General features: G+C 48.8%; 3 protein-coding genes across 7 annotated transcripts in view; 2 read left to right on the top strand and 1 right to left on the bottom strand.

Moving 5' to 3' along the window:
• crebbpa (CREB binding protein a) overlaps positions 1–3,677 on the top strand; it is a 42,600-nt gene extending 38,923 nt beyond the window's left edge. For all 3 annotated transcript variants that reach the window (XM_061064227.1, XM_061064235.1, XM_061064246.1), the window contains one exon: positions 125–3,677. In XM_061064227.1, the coding sequence (XP_060920210.1) occupies positions 125–2,416 (2,292 nt within the window). In that variant the 3' untranslated portion in view covers positions 2,417–3,677. The remainder of the gene's footprint in view (positions 1–124) is intronic.
• A 659-nt stretch (positions 3,678–4,336) lies between these two features.
• Positions 4,337–17,058, top strand: slx4 (SLX4 structure-specific endonuclease subunit homolog (S. cerevisiae)). 3 transcript variants are annotated; one of them, XM_061052525.1, is made up of 13 exons: positions 4,337–5,380; positions 5,583–5,766; positions 6,179–6,394; positions 6,758–6,993; positions 7,269–7,564; positions 8,826–9,081; positions 9,654–9,814; positions 9,920–10,066; positions 10,657–10,826; positions 10,977–13,183; positions 13,857–13,959; positions 14,459–14,776; positions 16,519–17,058. In XM_061052525.1, exons 1-13 carry the CDS (start codon positions 4,792–4,794, stop codon positions 16,889–16,891), a joined length of 5,256 nt encoding a protein of 1,751 aa, XP_060908508.1. In that variant the 5' UTR covers positions 4,337–4,791; the 3' UTR covers positions 16,892–17,058. The 3 variants fall into 3 exon arrangements, with proteins under 3 accessions (XP_060908508.1, XP_060908518.1, XP_060908526.1); XM_061052535.1 differs by having other exon boundaries at positions 9,654–9,805; XM_061052543.1 differs by having other exon boundaries at positions 4,337–4,861.
• A 1,106-nt stretch (positions 17,059–18,164) lies between these two features.
• mcrip2 (MAPK regulated corepressor interacting protein 2) lies at positions 18,165–23,364 on the bottom strand. The gene is made up of 5 exons (XM_061052555.1): positions 22,757–23,364; positions 22,523–22,592; positions 21,086–21,219; positions 19,370–19,477; positions 18,165–18,572 (listed from the first exon to the last, which is right to left on the bottom strand). The coding sequence occupies exons 1-5, from the start codon at positions 22,809–22,811 to the stop codon at positions 18,502–18,504; spliced, it is 438 nt and encodes a 145-aa protein (XP_060908538.1). The 5' UTR covers positions 22,812–23,364; the 3' UTR covers positions 18,165–18,501.
• Between the last annotated feature and the right edge of the window lie 2,816 nt (positions 23,365–26,180).

The raw sequence follows: 26,180 nt of genomic DNA on the forward strand, positions 1-26,180 counted from the left end.
CTAAATACTAATAATATAATGTTAGTAATGATAATAATGAAGTAGGTCGAGACAGGATTTATTCAGGAATAATACCTGCTTGGACTGGTGTTCATTACTTTTCCCCGTCTTCCCTTTACTGCAGGACTTTGATCTGTGCATTGGTTGTTACAACACCAAGGGGCACGAGCACCAGATGGTCAAGTGGGGCCTTGGCCTGGACGACGACAACAACGGTCAGAGTGGAGAGGCCTCCAAGAGCCCGCAGGAGAGCAGGCGCTTGAGTATCCAGCGCTGCATCCAGTCGCTGGTGCACGCTTGTCAGTGCCGCAACGCAAACTGCTCTCTGCCGTCCTGCCAGAAGATGAAGCGAGTGGTGCAGCACACCAAGAGCTGCAAGCGCAAAACCAACGGCGGCTGCCCTGTGTGCAAGCAGCTCATCGCTCTGTGCTGTTACCACGCAAAGCACTGTCAGGAGAACAAGTGTCCCGTCCCGTTCTGCCTGAACATAAAGCACAAGCTCCGCCAGCAGCAGCTTCAGCACCGCCTCCAGCAGGCTCAGCTGATGAGGAGAAGAATGGCCACCATGCAAGGCAGAACTATGCCGCTCCCGTCCCCGCCAGCCTCAGCTGCCCCCAACACTCCCACATCCCACCCTCAGCCCAACACTCCCCAGACTCCCCAGCAGCCCCTCTCCAACCAGCCACAGACCCCCAACTCAGCCGGTGTAATGTCCCCGTCTTTCCCCAGCGCCCCCCGCAACGGCCAACCCCAAGCTCCAGTGTCTCAGGGCAAGGCTGGGCCCCAAGCCTCCCCTCTGCACCAGCAGCAGTCCCCCCTCCCCCAGCAGCCCCAGCCCCCCCAGCAGCTTCAGCAGCAGCCCCCCCTTGCTGCGGTCAAGATGGCGCGGCACATCGAGATGATGGCACAGGCCCAGCAAAACCAGCAGAACTACCGGGTCAACATGAACGGCTTGCCCATGAACCCGCAGCAGCCACAGTCGCGCATGACTGTACCGATGCAGCCACCCATGCAGATGGTGCCGGGTCCCAGAGGACCACAGGTCATGCAACCAGGCATGGCTCCAGGGCAGTGGCCTGTCGCTGCAGGGCCCATGCAGGCAGCCCAGAACCAACAACCTGGCCTTGTCCCAGGTCAGACCCCCCAACAGCCCATGCCCATGCAGCGAGCCATGATGGCTCCCGGACCGCAGCCTCAGACAGGTGTAAGGATGATGATTCCACAGCAGCCAGGTGCTCGGCCTCAGGCGCCTCAGAGACCGGGCGCCATTGCCCCAAACGCCCTGCAGGATCTGCTCCGCACCCTCAAGTCCCCCAGCTCACCACAGCAGCAGCAGCAAGTCCTCAACATCCTCAAGTCCAACCCTCAGCTAATGGCTGCTTTCATCAAACAGCGAACAGCCAAGTACCACGCCAACCAGCCCCAGCAGCAGCAGCAAGCTGCTCAGCAACAGCAGCCCGGTATGCCGATGCAGGCCATGGCCATGCCAGGAGGGGCGGTGCAGAGGCCGGGGATGCCCCCTCAGCAACCCCAACAGCCTCCTGCACAGGGCATGGCTGCATTAGGGGCCCAAGGGCAGCTGATGAACCCAGCACACAACACCAACCCTCAGATCCAGGAGCTGTATCGCCGGCAGCTCTTACGGCAGCAGCAGCAGCAGCAGCAGCAGCAGCAGCAGCAGGGAGTGATGCCTCAGGGCCATCCGGGCCAATTCCCTGCCCAGGCTCAGGGCACAGCAGCTACATACTCCCAGCTCCGCATGCAGCAGCAGCAGCAGCAGCAGATCGCCATGCAGGCGGGCACAGGAGCATCTGGGGGTCCTATGGGGCATCTACCACCCATGGCTCAGATGGCGCAGCCTGGGATGGGGATGGACTCCACCCAGAACTTACTGCATCAGCGGCTGCTTCAGCAGCAGCAGCAGCAGCAGCAGCAGCAGCTTCCCCCACAGCAGCAGGCCGTCCTCAAGCAGCAGATGGGCTCTCCTGCCCAGCCCGGCCCCATGAGTCCCCAGACCCACTTGCTGGCTGGCCAGCCCCAGGGTGGAGCCCACCTTCCAGGCCAACCCACGCTAGCCAACGCCCTCAACAACCAAGTCCGCTCCCCTGCACCGGTCCAGTCCCCCTGTCCGCCCTCCCAGCCTCAGCAGCGGCCACATTCCAGCCCCTCACCGCAGGTCCAGAACCAGCCGCAGCCCTCACCACAGCACCCTCATCCGCCACACTCGGCTTCTCCGCATCCAGGACTTGGGGGTCCGCTCTCGGCGTCTATGGAGCAGGGACACTTGGGGACACCGGAACAGAGCGCCATGCTACCGCAGCTTAACACGCCCAACAGAGGGGGACTGAACAGTGATTTGGGGATGGTGGGAGATGCTACAGGGGACACTTTGGAGAAGTTTGTGGAGGGATTGTAGCATTTTTGCTGGGAACTGAAGATCACAGTCTTGCTCCCAGGGTCCCAGTCCTCTGTGCCCCCCCTCAGACTCAAGACCCCCCCCCCAACCCCCCCTGTCAGAGGGCTTTGTTTGTTCTTTCTAAGGTTGAAAACGTTCTTTTGTACCGACGTGTAAAAAGTTTCAACTGTTGTAAAAAGAAAAAAGAAAATTTGGTTTCAGAAACAGAAAAATGCTTTTCGGGGGATTGTCGTCATGGTAACCTGAACCCAACTGATGGGTGTTTTCTTCCTGAAGATGTTTGAGGGATTGAAAAGTTTCTTCTTCAATGAAATTAAAATCACAAAGAATATATTTTTTGTTTGAGACCAAATGTGTTCGATACTCAGATTATTTTTGGTTTGTTTTTTGGTATGGTGTCACGCCTCTTCTCGTTTCTTTTCTTCTTTTTTTTTTTAAAGAAAATGTACAATTGCATTATATTATTCATATCTTTTTATTTTGTACCTTTTGGAAAAGAAACTTCAAAAAACATTTGTGTTGAAACTGTAAAATAATTTGTCTGGGAAGAAGTGCGCCCGGTTCTCACGCTGTCATTGCTGGCTGATGTAATCTAGTGTTGTATCATTACTCCGAGACGTGGCGTTCAGGGACAACCCCCTTCCTCTTTGTGTATGAAGAGCACTCAGTTGTATTAAAATAGGAAATGGACTGCAGGCATGTATGCAGGCGCACATGAAGACACACACACACACACACACACGTATACATATCGAGGACTGCAGCTACGTCTCCGTGACCTTCAATCCAACAACCAATCAAACATCCGTCTCGCTGGTGTAGAAAACTGTTGCTTTGACATCTAAAAAAAAAAAAAAAAGAATTTGTCATACTTTTTTTGTCATACAAATGTTGTAAAGTGTAAAGAGAGTGTGAGAAAGAGCGCAGCCCCCTAAACTGAGGTGGAATGATCGCCACGTAATCCCCGCCCCCGCCAATCCTGGAAGTTTTACACTAAGCTGTGTGCGATCGTGGGATGAGGGGCACGTCTGAGGAGAACTTAAACGTTATCCACCCTCGTTCCTCTCTCACAAAACTTGAATTTGGGGGTTTAAACTTTTTCTCCTATTGTACATCAAGTAATGAAGCAGAATCTAAATATACGGCAGAGAGAATGAAATCACTGTATAAACTGATAACAGACTCATTTCTTACTTGTATACCATATTGTTAAATAAACTGTGTGCAACAGAAGAGCAGAACTCTGTTGTCTAAATGATGACTCTGCATCACGCCGCTTGTTTGTGTGTCAGCTTTTTATCAGAAAGTTAATAAAACTCTTAAGGCCCGAGCAAAAACAAGGGAAACGTGTGTGTGTGCCCAGGTGTGGGGGAACTCCGCCCACAAGCAACCTGTGGGGACACAAACATAATAGCAGGCCTTGCTGGCGGGAGGGCTGTCACAAATCTAACGTGTTTCTAATGAAGCGACATGGTCTGTTTGCTGGAGAGGTGTCAAGTCACTTCCTGAGTACTGCCGATGTGCCCACCAGCTCGGGTCCTCCATGTGTATCCCCCCTCTCACTCTGACATCTCTCCGTTAGTGAACGTGCACAGGATCCTGTTTGTTTATGTGTTGGTGTTTCAGGACTGTGAGAAGCCTCTTATGTCTCAAAGTAACGGAGTAAAACTAGAATTCACCCTCAGGTATTAATAAAATATTTTCAATCAAAAAATAAATAGAAAATGTTTTACGTTTTGATGATAAACACATCTTTAAAATACATTTAAAAGAAAATCAGAGACGACGAAAACAACCCAACAAGACTAAGATAAGTTTAGTTTATATTAAGAACAAAATTTGCATTTTTAACATATTTTTAGTTTGAAACTCTTTGTGACGCACTTCCGTTCGTTTGTCGTCACTTGTCGCAAGTTCTAATTGAAGCGGCTGACTGTGGGCGCTTTGAAAATGAAAACAAACCTTTTTTTAGCTAGCTTCTTTTCTGCGTTGTTCGGCGGCTCAAATAACTTGATTTACAGCTCACAGTTTATGGAGAAGATAAAGCGACATGTCGGTGAATAAAAACACGAAGAGGCGGGAAACTGAGGAGTTTATCAGAATAGGGAAGTGCAAGTGTTAGCATCACTAGCTAGCTAGCTAACTGATATTTTCACTGGGAAGTGATGTGTAGACTTTGAGAGATGACATTGCTGGTTTCCTTTAAATGTGTTAGGAATAAATTAAAGTGTTCCTCCGTCACCGTGGATCTTTTTTAGTTTCCCGAAAACAACATCAGTTCATCATGAACCAGCTCTGTTAGCAGGCAGACAGTCCGAGCAGGGAGACATGCTTCCAAGGACTTTTAATGTGTGAAACAGAAGAAGGACGCCATCATGGATGACTCGGACCAGGACTTTGCAGATCTCTGCTCAAAGCTGCTGAAAAGAGTCCGCAAGAGACCAGGTGAGTCCAGACAGGTGCGGAGACAAGAGCAGCTGCAGCCCTCCAGTCAGGCAGTGAGTAGGGACAAGACCAGGAGGAATAACAGGAGACACGGAGAAACCGGGTCCAGGAGTGCAGAGACGCAGCCTGTGTCTGAAGGTGCAGGAGATGCAGGAGGAGATCAGCCTGTGTCTGAAGGTGCAGGAGATGCAGGAGGAGATCAGCCTGTGTCTGAAGGTGCAGGAGATGCAGGAGGAGATCAGCCTGTGTCTGAGGGTGCAGGAGGAGATCAGCCTGTGTCTGAGGGTGCAGGAGGAGATGAAGGAGGAGATCAGACTGTGTCTAAAGATGAAGGAGGAGATCAGCCTACATCTGAAGCTGCAGCAGCAGACCGAAGAGACGAGAGAGGATTGTTGGCTAAAGACAAAGTCCTCCTCAGGATGCAACAGTTCAAGAGAGCAGATCCTCCAAGGATGGTGCATAAGAGTCAAACAGGGACGCGTGAGAGCGACTGCGATCCTCCATCGGCACTAAGAGGAGGTGAGATCAGCTGATTCTCCTGGCAGAGATGTTGGCTTTATCGCTTCTCCTTTTTTATCTGATTAGAAACTTTATGTGTGATTGATCCTAAATGCAACTCATGCCACGAGGGATGGGCCATGAATCAATTTAACTTCCCAAAGAGTGGCTCAGTGGCCTCAGGTATGTGATAACCAGCTCCATGTATTTTCCTTCACTTCAGGCCTCTCCTCTGAGCCCCTGGACAGTGACGAAGCTCTGGCTCTGCGCCTGCAGCAGGAGCTGGACATGGAGGCAGCAGAGTCTCGGACTGTGGACCTGGAGGAGGGAGGACTCTTCTTCTGTCAGATCTGCCACAGAGACCTGTCTCACATGACCCCAGAGGGGCGCATGCAGCACCTCAACAGGTCTGGGTCTTTAACTTTGTATTGTTGGCATTTTACTGTTATAACTTCCTGTTTGTGGCAGGGGGCGGCAGTAGCTCAGTCTGTAGGGACTTGTGTTGGGAACCGGAGGGTGCGGACCAAATCTGGAAGTTGGTCTGGTAGCTGGAGAGGTACCAGATCACTTCCTAAGCACTGCCGAGGTGCCCCCCCCCCCACTCCCCCCAACCATCAGCTCAGGAGCGCCTGCTTTGGGCTGCTCCCTCACTCTGCCATCTGTCCATAGAATCCTGTTTGTGCATGTGTGTATATTTCAGCCTATGTGTGTGTTGCATGACTTACAGAGTGTAAAAACTGAATTTCCCCTTGCAGGGATCAATAAAAGTAAATCTTAAATCTTGTGAATTTGAAGCGTGAAAATGATCCGTCTTTGCAGGTGTTTGGATGAGAGTGAACAAGGCGCCCAGGCACTTGCTCCTCCTCCTGGTGTCCCTGAATGTCCGATCTGTGGCAAGAAGTTCAAGTCCCAGAAGAGTCGCTCAGCCCACCTGAAGCGCTGCTCTGCAGATTTAGGCGTCCCTCCAGCTGTGCTGCTGCAGGCTGTGCAGAGACAAGCTGAGGAGAACCAGAACGTCCCGACTGCACACACACTGTGAGTCCGCCTCAAGCCTTTTTCATACGTACACTCCAGAAAACTTCAGGACAGCCTGCCCCTGAAATCTTCCTGAGTTGCCTGTTCACACATGCACCTGAAAGAGGAAGCCTTTCCCTTGATGTTTAAAAGATGGGGGACAAAGAGTCTGAGATCACAGTAGGACGGGGCGATATAACATCAACATAACTTGATTAATTAATTGATTTAAAGTTAAAGTAGGAGCCACATTAAGCACCTTTGTATACCTGTGTCAGTGATTCAGACTCCTATATTTGGCTGTTGATGATGACTGTTAACATCCACACAACGACCAAGCCGTCATGAAGACCATTCTGACGTCTGCTTCGTTTTTCACCTCAGCACACAAACTGGAGGAACCAAAAGAAAAGGTTCGTCCAAGCCGGGTCTCCCAGCGAGGAAGAAGCCCAGGAAGAAGACTGATCCCCAGGACGAGGACACCATGGTGGCCTTGGCTCTGTCGTCCTCCCTGCTGGAGCTGGAGAAGGAGCATCAAGGAGAGAGAGAGTCAGAGAGAGCAGAGGCCGCTCCCGAGCACACCGCTGTGACTTCAGGGCTGAAGTGGAGGTCAGACACAGGTACTGGAACATCCCCTCATGAGTCCTGAGTCTCTGCCTTATATCTCAGTGTAGCACTGTGCTGCAGTACGCTGTCTCACTGTAGGACAAGTTTGTCTTGTTTCTTTGTGATCTGTAAACAGACCTCTCCTCTCCTCCTCCCCTCCTCCTCTCTCCCCCTCCCCTCCTCTCCTCTCCTCCCCCTCTCCTCTCCCCCTCCCCTCCTCCTCTCTCCCCCTTTCCTCTCCTCTCCTCTCCTCTCCTCTCCTACCCTCCCTCGTCTCTCCTCTTTGCAGGTAAGGGGCGTGGAAAGAGGAAAAAGGGCGCAGCCCCTCGCCCTCCTCTGCTCCTCCTCGTTCAGGATGCTAACACTGCTCTGACAAGGCTGCAGGACCGTGTTTCTGCTCTCCTGCTGCAGGGTCGGTCCCCCTCCCCACCCACCCCGACCCGCTGCCCCAGTAGTCTGCCCGGCTGGACCGGTGCTGCCCCCCTCTGGCAGAAGAGCACGCTGCAGGATGGAGGCTCCACTTGTCTGTCTGATTTCTACACGCCAGAGCTCAGAGAGTTCATCACGCCTACGGAATCAGCAGCGGTGAGAGAGCAGAGAGCAGATCTTTTCCCCTAATTAAAAACATGAATTTATATATAATCTTTAAATGTTCATGCATGGTGAAGGCACAGTTATAGAAAACGACTCGGACATGTCTGATTCAACCTTTTTTAATCTCCTCCTGCTATGTTCAGACATTTAGCATTTACCTCCTGCAGGAGAGAAGTCGAATTGAACAGATGTTAGAACACGACAGGTACATCGGAATATGTGAGTCAGCTTTACAAAATATTGCTCGAGAGGAGCAGCAAGAATAAATGAAATTGTTATTAAAGGGGCGCTGATGGCCTAGCTGTTAGCTGGTACCCCATAATGGAGGCTATAGTCTGTTCAAGTCCGACATGTGGCTCCGTTCCTGCAGGTCGTTCCTCTCTTTCTCTCTCTCTCTCTCTCTCTCCCTCTCTCAATTCAATTCAATTCAATTCAAATTAGCTTTATTGGCATGACAGATCAACAATCTATGTTGCCAAAGCAGTACAGAAAACATTTAGATCAACAAATTATTACAATATATACAGTAAACAAATACAATATAAATAAAAAACATTAACAATAACATGAATTATTTTTAGAGTGTATTTCTATGAAACATTAAGTGTATTTTGTCTCAGTTTGTGACAATCATGAACATATTTAGCAGCTCGTACTGCACACAGACTTTTCTCTCCACAGAGATAGAGCAGCTTCTGAGGATCAGAGAGATGGAGAAAGTCAGAATATTTATTATAAATGTAATCAAAGAGAGTGAACACAGCCTGGCCTCTCTGGGTCTCTGTCCATTCTGTCTGTGACGGCCTGTTTCTATGGTCAGACTGTTTCCACTCAGTCTGTACATCGTCATGGTTTTCCTTAGTTTCACATCCCTCACTGTGCTCAGGTACTCTGCCAGCTTGGACTCTCTGTTTAGGCTCAAATAGAATTCTAATTTACTTTGTGATTTGGTGCTCTCCTTCCAATATTTGATATAATTGTCTTTTTGTTTTGAGATAATTTGGTTGGGCCAGATTGTTTGGGGTGTGTCCTGAAGCGCTGGTGTTTGAGGGCGGAGCTTCAGGATCAGCTGGCAGAGGGGACTCTTATCTGGGTTCAACTCAACGCACTGAAGGGCTTTGTGATGGCTGTGATGTGATAGCTCTCTTTTGGATATTAATGATTAAAGGTATCTAAACTAAAGGTATCTTTACCCCTCTCGCATTTGAACATCCAGTGGAGTAAAGGTGATTCTCTTCTCCTCCACCTGCAGACTGACTCCGCCTCCTGCAGCACCATCACTAAGCCCGAGTCCTCGGTGCGAGCTGCGGCTGAAGGAACTCCTCTCACAGGAACCCGGGCCTCTGTCCTGCCGTCCTCCTCCCAGACGGCGTCCGACTCCCCGACTCCCTCCACCCCGTGGACAGGAGCGCTCCCGGTGGGCAGCCAGGCGCTCCGGGACCTGATGGAGCTGGCTGAGGACGGCATGACCCTGACCCAGTGTGGCTACACGGCTTCAGGCTCTGACGGTCAGAAACAAACACTCAAAGTGCACAAAGTGGTGAAAGAATAAAAAAACAGAACGTTAAAATCAAAAATGTTAATTTTTAACGTTTGTTTCAAATACTTTGAAAAGTGAGGAATAAAGACACCACAGGAAACAGACCCAGATCCGTCTGAACATCCGGGTCAGAATACACCAGACCCAGTCAGTGTCGCTCCTCGCTCTGCATCCATTCTCCTCCTCGCTGCCCGTCAGAGTGAATAAGAAACCGTAAACAATGCTTACTCCAGTGGTCGCTATGACGACCTCCTTAAACAGCGTGTGGCGTCTTCAGAGATCCGATCTGATCTGGTTCCTCTTAGTTTGACTTGTCCCCCTTTTTTAGGCTTTTTTTAAGACCAGACTGAAGACTCACTTTTCTCCCGTGTCCCTAAGACTCCACCCCTTATCTTCCTGTGGTCGTAGCGGTCGGATGTTTACGTTTCTTTATCCGCCGTGGCTCGGATAAAGAAACTGTGCGTTATCTTATTGTGCAGCACTTTGAATAAAATGGATTTGATTTGATTCCTCCACTCCTGATCGTCTTCTCTCCCACAGGTAAAAGTGCCGCTCGGATCACAAACCTCCGTCTGAGCGGCTTCGTCCTGGACGAGTCGGAGGAGCACGCCGACCTCCTTACAGCGGGAACACACACAGGCCAGCGCTGGAGGAGGAAGAGCGATGAGCCAGGATCAAATAAAGAGCGATCAGTAAGAACTGTTAGTCTCTACATCCTGTCACATGTCAGTTTGTCATCTCTGCTGAGTCAGCTGTTTGTTCTCATGGCGTCCTGAGTGCTGAACCCGAGTCCGTTCCTCCTGCAGGTTCAGTTCTCCAGACTGGCGTCAGACCTGAGCAGCATGGTGAACAACCCTCAGCTCAGCGATGTGCAGCTGCAGGTGGACAGTGGAGACGTCTTCTTTGCTCATTCCTTCATGGTGTACGCTCGCTGCCCCCTGCTGGCACAAATGGTAATTTGTGTGTGTGTGTGTGTGTGTGTGTGTGTGTGTGTGTGTGTGTGTGTGTGTGTGTGTGTGTGTGTGTGTGTGTGTGTGTGTGTGTGTGTGTGTGTGTGTGTGTGTGTGTGTGTGTGTGTGTGTGTGTGTGTGTGTGTGTGTGTGTGTGTGTGTGTGTGTGTGTGTGTGTGTGTGTGTGTGTGTGTGTGTGTGTGTGTGTGTGTGTGTGTGTGTGTGTGTGTGTGTGTGTGTGTGTGTGTGTGTGTGTGTGTGTGTGTGTGTGTGTGTGTGTGTGTGTGTGTGTGTGTCTGTGCTTTAGTGTGCCTCACTTTAAAACTGAAACTAAAATATCAATTAGGGAGCACTTTCAGGATGTATATAAAGTGGAGGTGATCCACAACAATCCGCCACACAAATTCAGTCTTTTGAAATGTAGAGCCACACTTTTCAAAGTAAAGTTATTAAATGTCTTAAAGGGATGATGCTCTGCTCTTTTTGTGTCTGCAGATATCGTTTTTTAATCAGCGCTACAAAAGTAAAGACAGAATGAAGCGTTCTAACGGCGCTCTCTCCTGGTCATCATTTTCCCTCTGCTCCTCTCACAGGTACATGAAAGCGGGTTTGGGGTGCAGGAGGAAGGCGTGCCTGCAGCTCAAAGGGTGCTGATCAGTGACGTCCCGGGACAGGCTGTGTTAGCTTTGCTACGCTACATCTACTCAGCCCACTGCTGCGTCCCAGGTCCTCTGAGGCCTCATGTCCGAGAGCTGGCATCCAGGTGAGTCACCTGAGAGTTTGTCAAGCTTAAGATCAGCAGTGTGAGGACTTCAGGAAGCTCTATCCTCTTTTCAAAGGGGGTGGAGCTTCTGATGTAAAGCATGTCTTTTAGAGGACACTCACCCCTCTTCTGTTTTTTGTGTGTGAGCAGGTTTGACCTTCAGGAGCTGCAGCAGCTTTGTGAGCTCCACAGAGAGGATGCAGCAGCTGAAGGAGACGAGGAGGAGGACATCAACAACCGAACAGAGCAGGCTCTGGTGGAGCTGCTCCGCTCCATGTGGAACGAGGAGGATGCAGAAGAAGAAGAGGGTGCAGACACGGACAGAGAAGGGGAGGGAAAGGAAGCGTTGGAAGAGGATCATCAAAGTGACGACCTTGCTGCAGCTGACGCAGACATCCATGAGGAGAAAGTGAACGAGGAGGAGCTAGAGGAGATCTATGAGTTTGCCGCCACGCAGAGGAAGAGAGAGGGCGAGCAAGACGGCGTGGAGGAGGAAGAGGAGAGGGCTGATGAGGAGGAAGAAGAAGGGTTCACAAAACTGACAGAACCAAGAAGAAGTGTGAAAAACCTGAAGCAGAACTCTCAACTTAAACCAGACCTGAGCCTGGACCGCAGCTACAGCCGCCTCTTCTCAGACTCCTGGGGCGTCTACGAGTCCTCCGCTGTGCCCTCCAGTTCTGCCAGGACACACGTCCCTCAATCCCAACACCACCAGTCCCCTCTTAAACCCACATCCGACCTGTCTGGCAGAACTCTGCTCCAGTCTTCAGGGAGTGTAGTCGAAGAGAATTCTCTCAGCCCTACATTCAGTTCCTCCAACCTGCCTGTCCCGGGTCAGTCCCCTGGTTTACTGTTTGACTTAGGAAGACCGAATCCAGCAGAATCTGTTCCCTTGAAGGGAGAAAGCCATGGTCCTCAAAGTATCTGTGCCCCTCTTTCCCTTCCTCTTGTGCATCAGAAGAAGAAGGAGCCTGAGCTCATAGTTTTGTCCGACTCGAGCGAGGAAATGGATGAAGAAGTTTTTTGTCCCCGTAGTCCATCGCAGCGGTCTCCTGGTGCAGAGTACGACCTGCAGAGCTCCCACGCCCAGTTTAAACCTCAGCAGGTTCTTCAAAATGATGAACCCAGCCTGGAGAAGAAAAGCTCCATGAGTTCAGACTTTAGTCCTGATCAAGCGCCTGCAGCTCCAGGTCAAAGTTATTCAGCGGACGGTTCTCCTGAAGTCTCGTGGCTGATCCCGTCCACACCGCTCCAGCGGAGCACCACGAGCAGCTCCACTCAGACCAGAAGCAGCATGTGCAGGACTCAGCTGTTCCCTAAACAAGACTCTTCATCATCATCATCACCTGTTTTCTCTTCTCCTGCCTTACTCTTTAAGAAAAGTCCAACCAGAGTGTCTGCCCTTGTTGGCCCAGCAGAGGGCGGCGTTCCCCGAGTAAAACAGGAGGCGGAGTCCTGCAGCTCTGGTTCTGACCTCAAACTGAGTTCAGAAAGAACCAGTGGTTGTGATCTGAATACAGGTAGAGATGTTTTTACATTCCCCAACAGACACACTAAAACATCACACCTTTCAGTCTCTACTTCCTCAAAGCAGGACACACCTGTTCACCCTCACCTGCAGCCCTACAGCAGCAGCACTCCTCTGCACACACAGATCAACCTCCCCCCTGCTTATCCAGCCGAGTCTCCGCTCCACAGCAGCGAGAACAAACACAGGTCAACAAGTGAAGAAAGGCAGGCGGAGCCAATAGAGAGCCCCGAGAAGACAGAGCTAGGGAGCTTTCATCTGTCTGAGCCGTCAGACTCACCTTCCTGTAGAGGTCACCAGAGGTCACACAGCGCCTCAGAGCCTGAGCTGACAAGTCCAGGAAGAAGACATGAGGAAGAAGAAGTGGAGAGAGAGAGTGATGATCGAGAGCAGGAAGAAGCTAAAACGGACGCTAACGAGGCCGATTTCATGGTCATGGACGAGCCTCCCATCGCTTTCAACGACTCGTGGGGCCTCGACGCCTGCGCAGAGGCAAACCCCCCGGGGTGCTTCAGTCTGAGGCTGGAGGACAGCGGAGGATCCAGCCTGCAGGACCAGAGCACAGGACCAGGAAAAACACCCGGGTCATCTTCGTCTACTGACTGTCAGCCTTCACCGGCTGCTCTCGGTGCCCGCTCGCCACAGAGTCGTGGCGCCGTGAGTAACTTTCCTTCATCCAAAGCTCACAGCGCACAACCATGTGACCAGCCCACACCAGAGACCAACAGCCTCCTGGACTCTAAGATATGGGACAGCTGGCAGGAGGACCAAGAGGAGGCTCTTCCTCTCTCTCAGAGGCTCCTCCCCTCTGCTCAGCTCAAAACACCAGGTACCTCAAACCGGCCTCTTACCAAAAGAGTTAGAAATATTTACGTTTGTTCTTTAACCCTCATGCATCATTATGGACATTTTTGTCCATTTGGTCCAATGTTTCCTCTTCATCTGGTCATCATTTTGTCTGTGTTAGTGCATATGGCACACATTTTTGTAAGAAAGACTCTCTCTTGACACATTTTGGAATGCTAATTAAAAAAATTTTTTAATAGAACACTGTGAAACATGTTTACTACACTCTTAAGTCAAATATTGAATAATTATCAAGAATTTAACCCTTTAAATGCCAGTTTCATTACATGATTCTGGCATTTAGGGTTAAATTCCTGATAATTATTCAATATTTGATATTTTTGAGCAGGTCTGGAGTTGTTTAAGAGATGTATGCGGAAAAAAGTAGAAAAAAATATGAATCTGTTCTATTTTTATAGCAGTTTTTTGTAATTGGACATTTTTGTCCTTAGTGACTGAAGAGGGTAATAAATTAAACTGATGCCTGAGGGTTAAAGGAGTAATATGTAACTCTGACACCTAGTGTTTAATATAGGTACTGCAGTCTAAATTCTAAACAGTTAACATTTAAAGTTTGTAACCCTGAACACATGATGTCACTGCTGCTGCTTCATTCCTTCCTGGTTTTAAACAGCGTCTCTCTGTTTGTGTCTCAGCCGCAACATCGCACAATAAAAGGCGCCGCACCATGGTCCCCATCACCCCGATGCCGCACTACTCTGACATGGACACTCCGGACCTGAAGACCAAACTCAACAGGTGAGCGGGTCCTCCGTCGACCACCCTGAGGCGAGAGAAAGGCCGGAGAATCCCATCCAATGACCTCTCCTGTTTTCAGAGCCAACTCGATCTACTCTCTCCCGTGTCTACATGGCGTTCTTTTTTCTGAGAGCCGGCGTCTTTTTATTGTTACCAATGAGTTGAGTGCGTTTGGAGCAGCAGGCGGCCGCCATCCAGAAAGCAAGTTCAGTTCTAAGCGTCTTTTTCCCGAGCGCCGCGGGCCGCGGTCCTTCATCCTTTCAGAAAGGTGCTCGTAGACGTCACCGGCACTCATGTTACATACAGTAAAAACTGAGCGAGCAGTGTGGGTCATACAGCAGGCATTAATAAGAGACACCCGCGTGCAGCACTTTTATTCTGCTTCCGGGCACAGCTAGCGCTTTTCTGCCTCCAATAAAACACCATGTGGACACCAGGCCCGTCTCTTGTTCTTTTCCTCTCTTCCATCTTTTAGTTTTTCTCCTTTTCCTCCGTGCAGGTTTGGCGTTCGACCTTTACCGAAACGCCAGATGATCCTCAAACTGAAGGAGATCCACCAGTACACCCACCAGCTGGTCCACTCCGACTCTGATGGCGAGGCCCCCTCTGTGGGCGGGGCGGCTCAGGTGAAGCCCCCGCCCAGCAGCTCGTCCACCGCTGGCAGCAGCAGACCGGCATCCTGCGCCCAGACGGTGAGGTTTACAGAGCCCAGAGCGCCCGCCGACACCTCCCCTCTGAAACACGGCGGAGGGGAGGCGGAGCTTCTGTCGGCCTCGCAGGGCTCCAACACATCATCGACTGCAGAAGAGTCCGAGAGGTACCGTGTGTTACATTTAACTTATCATTTATAGTCACCAGCTGAAGATGAAGGCTGGAGGAGTCAGATCAGACCCCAGAGGAAACGTTGCTCTCTGATTGGCAGTGTTAATCTCATCAACAAAATAAATGACGAAAAGAGGTTGACTTTTTAAATTAGTCAACTATGACGATGACGGGCCGTTATTTGACGTTTTGATAAATAATATTACTTCATCATCTAATTGACGAAAATGTGACGAAAGGAAAACTACATTACAAGTGAGGATTATCACGTCGTTGATAAAGAAGTGTTAAACTGCCTCAGCTGTTCTAAAATCATTGTAAACCATAGCATATACTTCATCCAAGGTGTGTGTGTGTGATGAGTGCAACAATGTGCAGCCTGAAGCCTGCAGGTCCGTGAAGCCCCGCCCCCTGGAGCTTCTGCTGCATTCATGTGGTGTAAAATGCACATGAACACCTGCTCATGTCGGACCAACAACTCGGAAAAGAATAAGATGCCGACTTCCCAACTTGATGTCAGAATCAATTGTGCTGTTGTTACAACATTCCAACTTTCCGAACTTAAATCATGTGAACACACTGAAGTCGGCAAAACGACTTCCCAACTCGGAATCATGGACCACCCAAGCAGCACCTGAATGCAGCAGTGAGCTTCTGATAATCAAAATAAAAGCTTGCGTCTGAATTTGTTGACTAAAATATCTTCTATTTTCATCAACTAAAATGATTTTAGTCAGTGACTAATTGACTAAATTAAATCATTAACAAATTACTAATATCTGACTAAATATAAAAGGAGATTTTCGTCAGGAGACTATGACTAAATCAGAAAATGGTATGAAGATTAACACTGCTGATTGGTCACATTCAGAGACGATCTGACCCGAGAGGAAACACTGCTCTCTGATTGGTCACATTCAGATCAAACCTCATTTCTGACTATATAGTTTGGTGAGTTTGGACGTTACGCTCTACTGGTTAAGATGTACCTTACGTCTCCATGGTAACTAAACAGTGACACAACTGGAGTTACAGAATAACCAGCGTCAGTGGACGGTTTAGTTTGGACTTTACTCGAGAATTTACAGACTAGAAGAGCTCAGGTTACAGATTGAATCCTTCAAACCTTAAAGGTGCAGTGTATACGTATATATGTGTGTGTGTGTGTGAAAAATGTATCCCCTTTGGGGCGCCAGTGTCGAGTGGTTTGTTCGCACTTCCTATGTACAGTGCTTGTAGTCCTCCAAGCAGGCGGCATGGGTTCAAGTCCGACCTGTGGCTCCTTTCCTGCATTACATTTATCCACTCCTGATCTCCACTCTACCCACATAAATATATTTATCACTTCATGATTAAACAAGGCGACATCGTGGTCCAGTGGTTAGCTCTGTCCCCGCACAGCGAGGAGGTTCCTGGTTTGAATCCCCGTCTGACAGGAGCCTCTGTGTGGAGTCTGCATGTTCTCTCCGTGCATGTGTGGGTTCTCTCCGGGTACTCCGGCTTCCTCCCACAGTCCAAAGACATGCTCGTTAGGTTAACTGGTGACTCTAAATTACCTGTAGGTGTGAATGTGAGTGTGGCTGGTTGTCAGCTCTGTGATTGGCTGGTGAACAGTCCAGGGTGTAACCCCGCCTCTTAAATCTGTTTGTTTTCTCCACTGAATTTATGTTCTAAAGTGTAATGTCGTCTAAAGATCAGGACTTGTTGCTTTAACCCCTTCCTCTCTCTCTCTCTCAGGTCAAACCCAGAGCTGTGCGTCTCCTCAGAGGGCGACTCAGACAGCGACGGCGGCATCTCTGCCTCCCAGGTGGCGTCCCGCCTTCAGGATCGCCTCCAGGCGGTGCGCTCCTTCATCCTGTCTGACTCTGCACTGTACACTCAGATCCTCCAGTACCAACCCGTGGTCCTGTCTCAGCTCCAGGAGCGGCTCAAGGCAGCTGGGATCCGCCTGGGTGCCGCTAAGCTGGTGGACTACCTGGACTCTCAGTGCATCACCTTTACCACCGCCAAGCCTGGCCACTCGGCCCCGAGCCGCAGGAGGGGCAAGAAGACGAAGGCGGGGAGGGGTGGTGGAGCAGGCAGGAAGAAAGTGGTGACAGCCGCACTTTAAATCTGCAGGAGAACTCCATGTAGGAGGAAGTGACATCATCATGACTTTAAAGACTTTGGGCGCCAGAATTAAAAATGACGTCAACGTGTTTCTTGAACAGTTTGAATTTTAAGTTATTTAGTATTTTTAAATGAAGACGCTGTGAAAATAAAAAATGGTTAATGTTTTATAAAGGTGGAGTCAGTAGAAATGTTTGTAAACATTCAAATGTGGCCCCTCCCCCTGAAGCCCCGCCCCCTGCAGGACGTAGTGTGTAGTCTTGTAGCTAAACTGCAAGCTAATGCACGCTAGCACAAGCTAACCACAGGTGTGTGTCTCCTGCCTGTCCAACAGGAAGTAGACCAACTCTACGTCCACGGGTAAAAGACAACACAAGGTTCACCCTCGTTTTAGAACGAGCTTTATCCGCTTGGTGTTTCTCCTCACTCTGATTATATTTTCTCTTTGCTGCTACGTCCACGTCCGTCATATTCACCGGTTTGAATCTCGTCCAATCACTGAATTGTGTCCACACCTGCTGCGCTGTCATTGGCTGGAGGAAACACACCAGCTCCGCCCAGAGTCAACCAGAACAAAGCAGAACAGTAAAATCCAGTTAGATGGTCAGAGGACAGAGGCTGCATCCGAATTTCCAAGTACCTCTTCAATCTGTCAGTAGACAGTACCTACTATCCGTGCTGTATACTGTTTAGTACCTACTATTCAGTATGCACACACAGTAGGCAGATATTTGTTCCTACTTCTTCTGATTCATTCAGTATGGAAGTGGCGTCATTTGTTACCCGAACTGGCCGCATCCACACGTTTTTTTTTTTTGTTTAGCTTTATTCAAGAAGAGTAATGCACATATACAGTCAGGTAAAAAAAAGTGAAGTGACGATTTACGTTTAATTTCGCACAGCATTGTGGGTGGTAAAATACAATTAATTTCCTGAAAGCACGCATCCAATCCATACTGCATGAAACCTGGAAGTTGAATTGTTCAGTATACTGAGGTGGACCCAAAAGCTGCATACTGAATGACCACGAGGGTTCAGTGTACTGAAACTCCATACTGAAAAGTACGTACTGCATACTGAACTGTGGCTATTCGGAAAGGGCCACAGTCACCACCACACGTGTGGAGGCCCAGAAGGGACGATGGAGCAGCTTCACTTTAGGAGAAGTCTGTATATTATTTTGAAGGAGACAGCTGCTGACTCCATGTTTAAAGTTTTACTAACTGACATCATATATGTGTTTGTGTGTTCAGAGAAGATTGATGACTCGAGCGTTTTGAAAAACATTTTTACTTTTTTTTGCCATTTCAGATTTATAATAAAAGATCAGCCGTGACGAACATTCAGCTGCAGCACACTTCAGAAAGGAGGCGGAAAAAAATCTCACAGCTTCAATCTGATTGGACCGTTCACGTAGATCGACGGCTCCTTCACGTCAGCGCTGTCACAGTTCACAGTCAGGGCGCCGTCTTCTGTTTCTCTACAGCGGCGTGACGCTCAGGACATTCAACATTTGGCGCCACAGTCCGTGAAGACGCACTCGCCTCGTGATGCTTTCACTGACCGAGCATCGACGCAGGATTTCCTGTCCCCGCTCAGAGCCTCACACAGTCATGACAGGTTAGCGATGTTGGCGAGGAAGCGCTGAGCCCACCACTCCTCCAGGTCGATGGGCACGAAGTCTGCGAGGAAACAAAGAAGAATTCTACAAATAAATCATAGATTAGAAACATGAACATCAGGTCAAAAACATCTGAACAACCAAAACCATGAAGGAGGAGACTCAAAAATGGCGTTTATTAACGTTGTTATAACTCCCGTATTGAACAAAACGCTGTGTGGACATAAATCTAATGATTCAAAAAGTGAAATAACTGAAACAAAGACGTTTAAATCACCAGAGAATCTTTATCGTCTGATTCTGAAAACTCTGCAGGCGCGTGTGTGCGTTGCAGGGATCAGTCCGGGCCGGTTGATCTGGAACAGACCGGTTCACGTCGACTCCAGAAGAGTTAAAAGCTAACTATTACAACAGCAGGTTTGTGATTCTCACAGAGAGTAGACATTCAGCTTTCCTCTTGTACTCTAAAGTAACGTTGAATAATAAAAACAAGGCGCCATGACGGGCTCAAAGGTCACGACGGATCAATCAGAGATTTATCTGACGCCATAAAAAGCCTGAGATAAGAAGTTTAACTTTAAAGGACCAATCAGTGAGACCTTACTATATCATCAGACATTAAAGGAGCAGTCTGTAGCTCTGACACCTAGAGTTTAAAGTGGGTACTGCAGTCTAAATTCTAATCATCATAGAGAGCTGCCAGCACTTCAACATAGCATGTTTCCTTAATGTCTGATCATATGGTATGGTCACTTTATCATTTCACTCACTACACATCTCACTCCAATGTTTTGAATTTTAACAGCAGTACCCATTTTAACCACTAGGTGTCAGAGTTACATATGTAGGTATACTTACTCTTCATCGCAGCACTGGGAGTCTTCTCAGAGTACTGAACTGGCCCCTGGCACTCAGTTGACCCCACACCGTCTCCGTCCCCCAGCTGCTGCTCCACCTCCTGCCACGCTGCAACAAAACAAACACACATCATGCACGCTGCATGAGCTTCAGTGCCAACACGCTCATCGCTTCTTTAACGAGTGATAAATCATTTTCACACATGGCGCCGTCCTGACGGGGGGGGCGGGGGGGTGGTGGGCCTGACTGCTGCGGCTGTTTATCTGCTGTGGGTGAAAGTTTTACAGCTTCCGTGATAAGCCTCAAGGTTTCGGCTCGCTTTGAACACAGACTTTCAGCCACACACTTACAGAGCCTGTAGTGGGACTTTAGTGTTTGGACGCCCAATAAGAACAACATGTGAGGTTAACGTCGTCATGACACCAGAAGAAAGACCGACTAAATCAAACCTGTTTCAGTCAGAATCAGAAATATGTTATCAATCCTCAGTCGGGACAGGTGACACAAACACTCCTGAAGTGTTCAGTCTGAGCGTCGTGTGTGAACACAAACAGCTGAATGTTTCTCTCTTCACCTGGAGTGTCTCCTCCAGCCTCCTCGTATTTATTCTGCAGAGAGTCAGAGTGAGCTGATGTGAGAACGCAGCAGGATATAATCAGGATAATTCACCTGGAGCAAGCGGTCCTCCTGCAGTGATCTACGGCTGATTGAGAAATTAGTTTATTTACAGGAACACATTCAGACGTGTTTGTTACACTCGTCTGTTTTCACTTCATGAGTTCATTTGTTTGAAACCGAATGTCTTTAGTTTGTATAAAATATGCAGCTCATCTCGGCTCTCAGAGTTTGTGGAAAGCTTAGAGGATAACTTGAAATCAATGATTAGCTCAATAAAGTGACAAAGATCAGAGAGTAGATAATAAGTACTAGAAGGTTTAGAACATTTTGTTATGGACCAATGAGGACGCAGGGAACCAGCTCATCCGACTCTTTCAGGTCGAGAGATTGGACCCAACACTCTTCATGTAGTTCAAACTGACCCAGAGTAGAATCTGTGTTTATGTTTATATACGAAGCCTGAGTGATGTCACTCGTCTGTTCCTGCAGGGGGCGATGGCGGTCTCCATGCTGGAAATGCTGTCTCAGTCTAACTTTCAGTCAACCTAACGACAGGCTGAGAGCTGGAGCTGAGGCGGGTTTTAAGACTCCTGACAAACCGTTACACCGCGCCCACCTGTCAATCAGGTCAGCTACACGCCTTATTGTGAATAACTCTTATCTTTCATCAAATCAAAACTGATGAGTCATCAAAACATTCACCCCCCCCGTACAGTGTGTGTCCATTGAGACATGAGCTCATCAGACCTATTTGTTTTTTGAACCAGACTGTAAACATGTTAATCTCTGCTGTAAAAACAGGCTTTTTAGAATGGGTGTGTATGTGACTTCCTAGTGGACACTCAAGGAACTGCAGGACTTTACACTTGTGTTGAAATATTCTCTCTGGGATTGTGTTCAGTTTTATATTTCGGTCCACATCAGAAGGTTTAATGTTTGAAGTATTTATTTTTGTGACATTTTAACAGCAGAAACTGAGCAGGAAAAAAATACAAACACTAAGAAAAACAACCTCAGTGGGTCATTAAAGGGTTAAACAGATGAAATGTAAAAAAGGTCAGGGACCGCTGCGTTGGTGTACCGAGCGTGCAGCCTCACCTTCAAACACAAATCTGACGTTCTCTTCGTGTGCAGGAGTGAAGCCCTCTGCGGCGCCCGCAGGCTTCTGTGTGGCTGCGCCGTGGTAACGCTTCCCATTCAGACGGTTGAAGACGATCTTTGGAGGCGGCGAGCTGCGAGGGATCAGACAGAGTTCATGAAGAGGGTCAGCTCAGGTAATGAGACCGCCAGCACCAATCAGTTAAGTCTCTCAGTGATGAGGACGTTCACTCAGCAGACAACATCACATCACTCCTCGCTACTCTCGCTCCCCGCCACTTTTAACGCTCGACCCACATTACATCATCTCTGAGACGCTGACCACCAAGAGCCATCTCTCCACCTTACATCCTTCTGCTCATATTTCTGCTTTAAAGAAGATTCTTCAGTTTGGCGAGAAATAAACCATCACACTGTCATAACGGTCGTCTCTAAAGGTCGTCAACAGATTGATGACATCACACCTTCATGTTCAGATCTTCACTGACCACAACACGCTGACGGTTTTTTCTCCTCAATGAAGGACAACCCAAGTTTCACTGTCATGTTTCTCCTCCCCTAACTGGCATCATAAAAACAAACTTTATACTTCTTCTTGTCTTGTTGTTTAACGGCAGATAACCAGCGTTAAGGCGCAATGTCGCCACCTACTGAGTATGAATAAACTCTACCACATGTTCCTTGAAATAAAAGCAAAGACTTTTTGCTACAACTTTTTTTCCCCCTAGCACAAATCAACCACCCACTAAAAACCACTTCACGACCCCGTTTGGGTCCCCACCCACCAGTTAAGAACCAAGGACTTAAACGAGTGATTCTCTCTGCTACCTGCTATTTTTAATTAACTGAGATATTAGAGTTTAATTATTCGACATATTGCGTCTTCAAGGTGAAATTTTAATTAGAAGTGGGAGGAGCGAGGACACTTTCTTCTTGGACTCTGTCAGACATCAACGTCTTAAACAAACAAACACACTTTGTGCTCTTATCTCCGTCTTCAATCTTTCATGTTGTTTGTTCCTCTTTATAAATATGAACACTGACTTTAAAAAGACTCAGATCTGTTTAACTGTTCTGGTTTATCTTGGAAAATAATGCCAACTAAGCACTTTTCTTGAACGATGGTATTTCCGAGCAGCTCCTGAAGGCAGCACGGGCTAATAGTTTCCCCGCAGGCCAGGTGAGGTCACAGTGTCTCCACTAACCGTTAACAGAAAACAACAGCCCCGTCAGGAGAAGAGCTTCAGGTTATCACAAGGTCACCATGGACGAGGAAAAGAAAAGCGTCCGATAATGGAAGCAGTCGCCCCAAGTCACACCGACGATATATGAGAGCACCCACGGCGCACGTGCAGAGTACTTTAAATCCACGCTGCTCAAACAGATAGGGAACATTATTTTACAACAAAAACATCACGTTTAAAGCGTTGTACTCACTTTGCAGAGAGCCAAGACGTCGGCTTGAGCTTCAGGTCGCTGAATTTGCTCTCGACTTGTTGTGTGGGACCTTTAAGACAAGAATCGGGGTTAAATAGTTCCACAGGCTCACCTTTAATCAGGTGTGCGTGTTTACACTGTGATACAAACAGAGCGTGTCTCCCGTCACAGAGACTTGTTCAGTGTGATGTTACATTGCATCATGCTTCAGATACATGAGACGCGTTCACTGACCTGTCCTCCGCTGTGTAACGAGTTTGCTGGGACCTCTGGTGATTGTGTACATCATGTGAACAACAGCAACCTCAAGAACTGATCTGGAGTCTGTGTGTCTAATTAATGAGCAGGTGTAAAGACTGTCCTCTCTGCAACTTCCACTCCTCTGTCCGCTCCTCCTGACGCAGCCACGTTGGAGAAACTAAACCAGCAGCAGCAGCGTCGTGTTTTTCTTGCCCGGGTCAGGTGCTCCAGAGTCGGCCTGACTCCTGCAGGAGACTCGCTGTGACTCGTCGACTTGTTGCCCGGTGTTTGTTAACGACGTGCTCCGCTGCTCCTCCGGACCTGCCAGGTGTTCAGGTCTAATGAAGCGACGTCCGCTGCTCCTGTGAGAGGTTGCGTGTAGGTCATCCAAGGAGACAGCGGCTCCACATGCCGGGGATCGGTCAGTCAGAGGGGGGGCACTGCGGTACCTGACGTCCGGGGACAATGACACTCCAGGCCGGACACTGTGTCCTCTGTGTTCCGCTGATGCTCTGGGACCGAATGCAACACCTCCACAAGGACACTGCACACTTTGATATTTTCATCAGGACGGAAAGCTACCCTGCTGGGCACGTGTCAAGGTACACAGAATGAAGACGTGAACTTCCGGTCACCACCTTCAAAATAAAAGAACCCCTTTTCATTTGTCTACTTTATTGCAATGGGGGGTTCCTTCAAAACTCTCTAAATGAAATGATGTTATCAACATGTGATTAGTCCACTCCATCTGTTTCCTTAACCTGATCACTCCAGCTTATTATGATTTCCTCTTAGGCGGCAGTAGCTCAGTCTGTAAGGACTTGGGTTGAGAACCGGAGGGTCGCTGGGTCAAGTCCTAAGTGGTCTGGAAGCTGGAGAGATGCCAGTTCACTTCCTGAGTACTTCTGAGGGGCCCTTGATTAAGTCACCGAAACCCCAACTGTTCGGTTCTCTTTAATTTAGGAGCGTAGAAAAAAATAACCACCACACAAATGACCACTGCATGCCGAAACAACCTGACTGAAGAGCGGGTTCTTCCCCCTGGCTGTCACCCTGATGAACTCTGAACGGTCACAGAAAGTTTTTAGATTTCCATTTTCTAAAGTGTAACGGCTCGCTGCATGTGTAATTAGGTCAAACCGTCACAATCATGTTTTTCTTACGTGTGACTCAATAAATTATTTCAGACGCCAGGATTCTGATTGTTCATGTTGCTCTACTTTTTTTTACTTTTACTTTGAAGTAAGGGCTTCCTGAGTTCCGGTCTCGTTGTTTGTGTTTACCTCTGCTCGGACTGCTTTACGGAGCAGGGCAACCCCCCTGCGTGACGTCACAACACGCCCCTCAGACGGGACTGAGGAGGAGGGGGAGGAGCGATCACCTTTCACCTATTAAAGCACGCGCGCAGACAGACGAAGGTGTTTACAGTAATCAAGCAGAACTGATGACGTAGAGCTGCTCACAGATCTGATGTGTAACATATAAATAAACAAATAATCAATAAGTGTAAACACCTGCAGCTTATTCAACACCATGCAGATACATCACAGGTGCAGATCACCTGATCGTCTCTGCACCGGGAACCGACAGCAGGCGTTCGGTCACCGGGGATCAGCCGCGACAAGACGCAGATCAGACAGGCTTATCCGCGCTGATATCCCACCCTACACCCCCCCCCCCCTTCCTCCTCCTCCTGAACCTTCACCTGATTGACAGTGAGGGGCCCCAGGACAGTGAGGGGCCCAAGGACAGTAAGGGGCCCCAGGACAGTGAGGGGCCCAATGACAGTAAGGGGCCCCAGGCCAGTAATGGGCCCCAGGCCAGTGAGGGGCCCCAGGATAGTAAGGGGCCCCAGGCCAGTGAGGGGCCTGAGAACAGTGAGGGGCCCAAGGACAGTAAGGGGCCTCAGGACAATAAGGGGCCCCAGGCCAGTGAGGGGCCCGAGGACAGTGAGGGGCCACAGGACAGTAAGAGGCTCCAGGACAGTAAGGGGCCCCAGGACAGTAAGAGGCCCCAAGCCAGTGAGGGGCCCTGAGGACTGACTAACTGTAAACCACAGCAGAGGCTGGAAATGTGTTAATTCTGCAATGACAGTAGGAAACCTCCCTAAGAGGGCCCCGCCTGACAGAACTCCCTACTCAGCGTCTCACACATTATTCCTGAGAAAACTTTTATTTAGAACATGAAGGTGATGGACGCTGGTTAGACGGCCCCCTGTAAACGTTCACCTGGTAACAGACTCTAGAACAATAAAGCACATCTCTACCCCGACAGAGAGAGGGGGGGGGGGGTGACCTGCAGCCTCTGTACATGGGGCACGCACACTAACCACGAGGATACTGGTACAAATCATATTTATATCATGCAGAATGAGGTTAGTGTGTTGTTTATCAATCTTAACTTTACAAGTGTTGAAACATGAAGTGTAAAATCCTGCAGTTCCTAGAGTGTCCACTAGAGGCTGGCTGCAGAAGCACAGGAAGTCACATACACACCCATTCTAAAAAGCTTATTACAGTGAATCTTTTTTACAGAATCAGAGTGTAGCTTCCTGTGCGTTATGCTCATCCACCTTCTCTCACAGTCGACCACATGTCGAGATTTTTCATCTTAATGATGCTTCAAAGAAAGAGGTGTGAAAAGAGGCCAGGAGGTGTGAAAACAGCTGATGTGCCTTTGAAGTGAAGAACCTGAAGGCCTTCAGGAACCTGAAGCCTTCAGGTTCTTCACTTCAAAGACACATCAGCTGTTTTTTACACCTCCTCCTTCACCTGAGCTCTTCCTGCAGCTACACGTCTACAGTGTGAACCATCTCTACCGCCTGTGACGTGTTGGGGGTCACACCTCGCCACCGTCTGAGAGCCTCTGCTGCTGCCGCCTCGTGTGTTTGAAGTCAGTTTTTACGATCAGCTGATAGAAAACACTCAACATGTTCACTCCTTGATTTCTCACTCAGTAACCTCGTAGTTTGGTTTGAAAGAAAATAAGTTAGCGCACAGACTTTGTGTCCTCACAGAGACGTCTTAACGAGAGTCATCAAAACATTCACCCCCCGTACAAGTGTGTGTCGATCGAGACATGAGCTAATCAGACCTATTTGTTTTTTGAACCAGGCTGTAAACATGTTAATCTCTGCTGTAAAAACAGGCTTTTTAGAATGGGTGTGTATGTGACTTCCTGTGCTTCTGCAGCCAGCCTCTAGTGGACACTCGAGGAAACTGCAGGATTTCACACTTCAGCATCCGTTTCATTTTTCAACATCGGAGGTTACTGTTCTGAACACAGTAACATGAATGATAAACTGTTCTCTCAAAGTGAGAGGGGAGGATGGCTGTGACATCACAGTGTCTGGATGATGAGTCAGCAGCATTTAGGACCACTTTGAGGCGGTTCATGGATGTGACGCTAAGACATGTCA

This window comes from Labrus mixtus, chromosome 2 (genome assembly GCF_963584025.1).
Source record: "Labrus mixtus chromosome 2, fLabMix1.1, whole genome shotgun sequence".
Lineage (NCBI taxonomy): Eukaryota > Metazoa > Chordata > Actinopteri > Labriformes > Labridae > Labrus > Labrus mixtus.

What these genes read in the sequence shown, in the direction of transcription:
- mcrip2 (XM_061052555.1), bottom strand. Translation starts at nt 22,811, where the DNA reads ATGATGTACACAATCACCAGAGGTCCCAGCAAACTCGTTACACAGCGG. An exon ending in CGTCAGATTTGTGTTTGAAG is followed by an intron (nt 19,478 to 21,085) that starts GTGAGGCTGCAC and finishes GTTTTGTTGCAG; the next exon opens with CGTGGCAGGAGGTGGAGCAG. An exon ending in TCCCAGTGCTGCGATGAAGA is followed by an intron (nt 18,573 to 19,369) that starts GTAAGTATACCT and finishes GTTTCCTCGCAG; the next exon opens with ACTTCGTGCCCATCGACCTG.
- slx4 (XM_061052525.1), top strand. Translation starts at nt 4,792, where the DNA reads ATGGATGACTCGGACCAGGACTTTGCAGATCTCTGCTCAAAGCTGCTG. An exon ending in GTCCGAGAGCTGGCATCCAG is followed by an intron (nt 10,827 to 10,976) that starts GTGAGTCACCTG and finishes GTGTGTGAGCAG; the next exon opens with GTTTGACCTTCAGGAGCTGC. An exon ending in CTGAAGACCAAACTCAACAG is followed by an intron (nt 13,960 to 14,458) that starts GTGAGCGGGTCC and finishes TCCTCCGTGCAG; the next exon opens with GTTTGGCGTTCGACCTTTAC.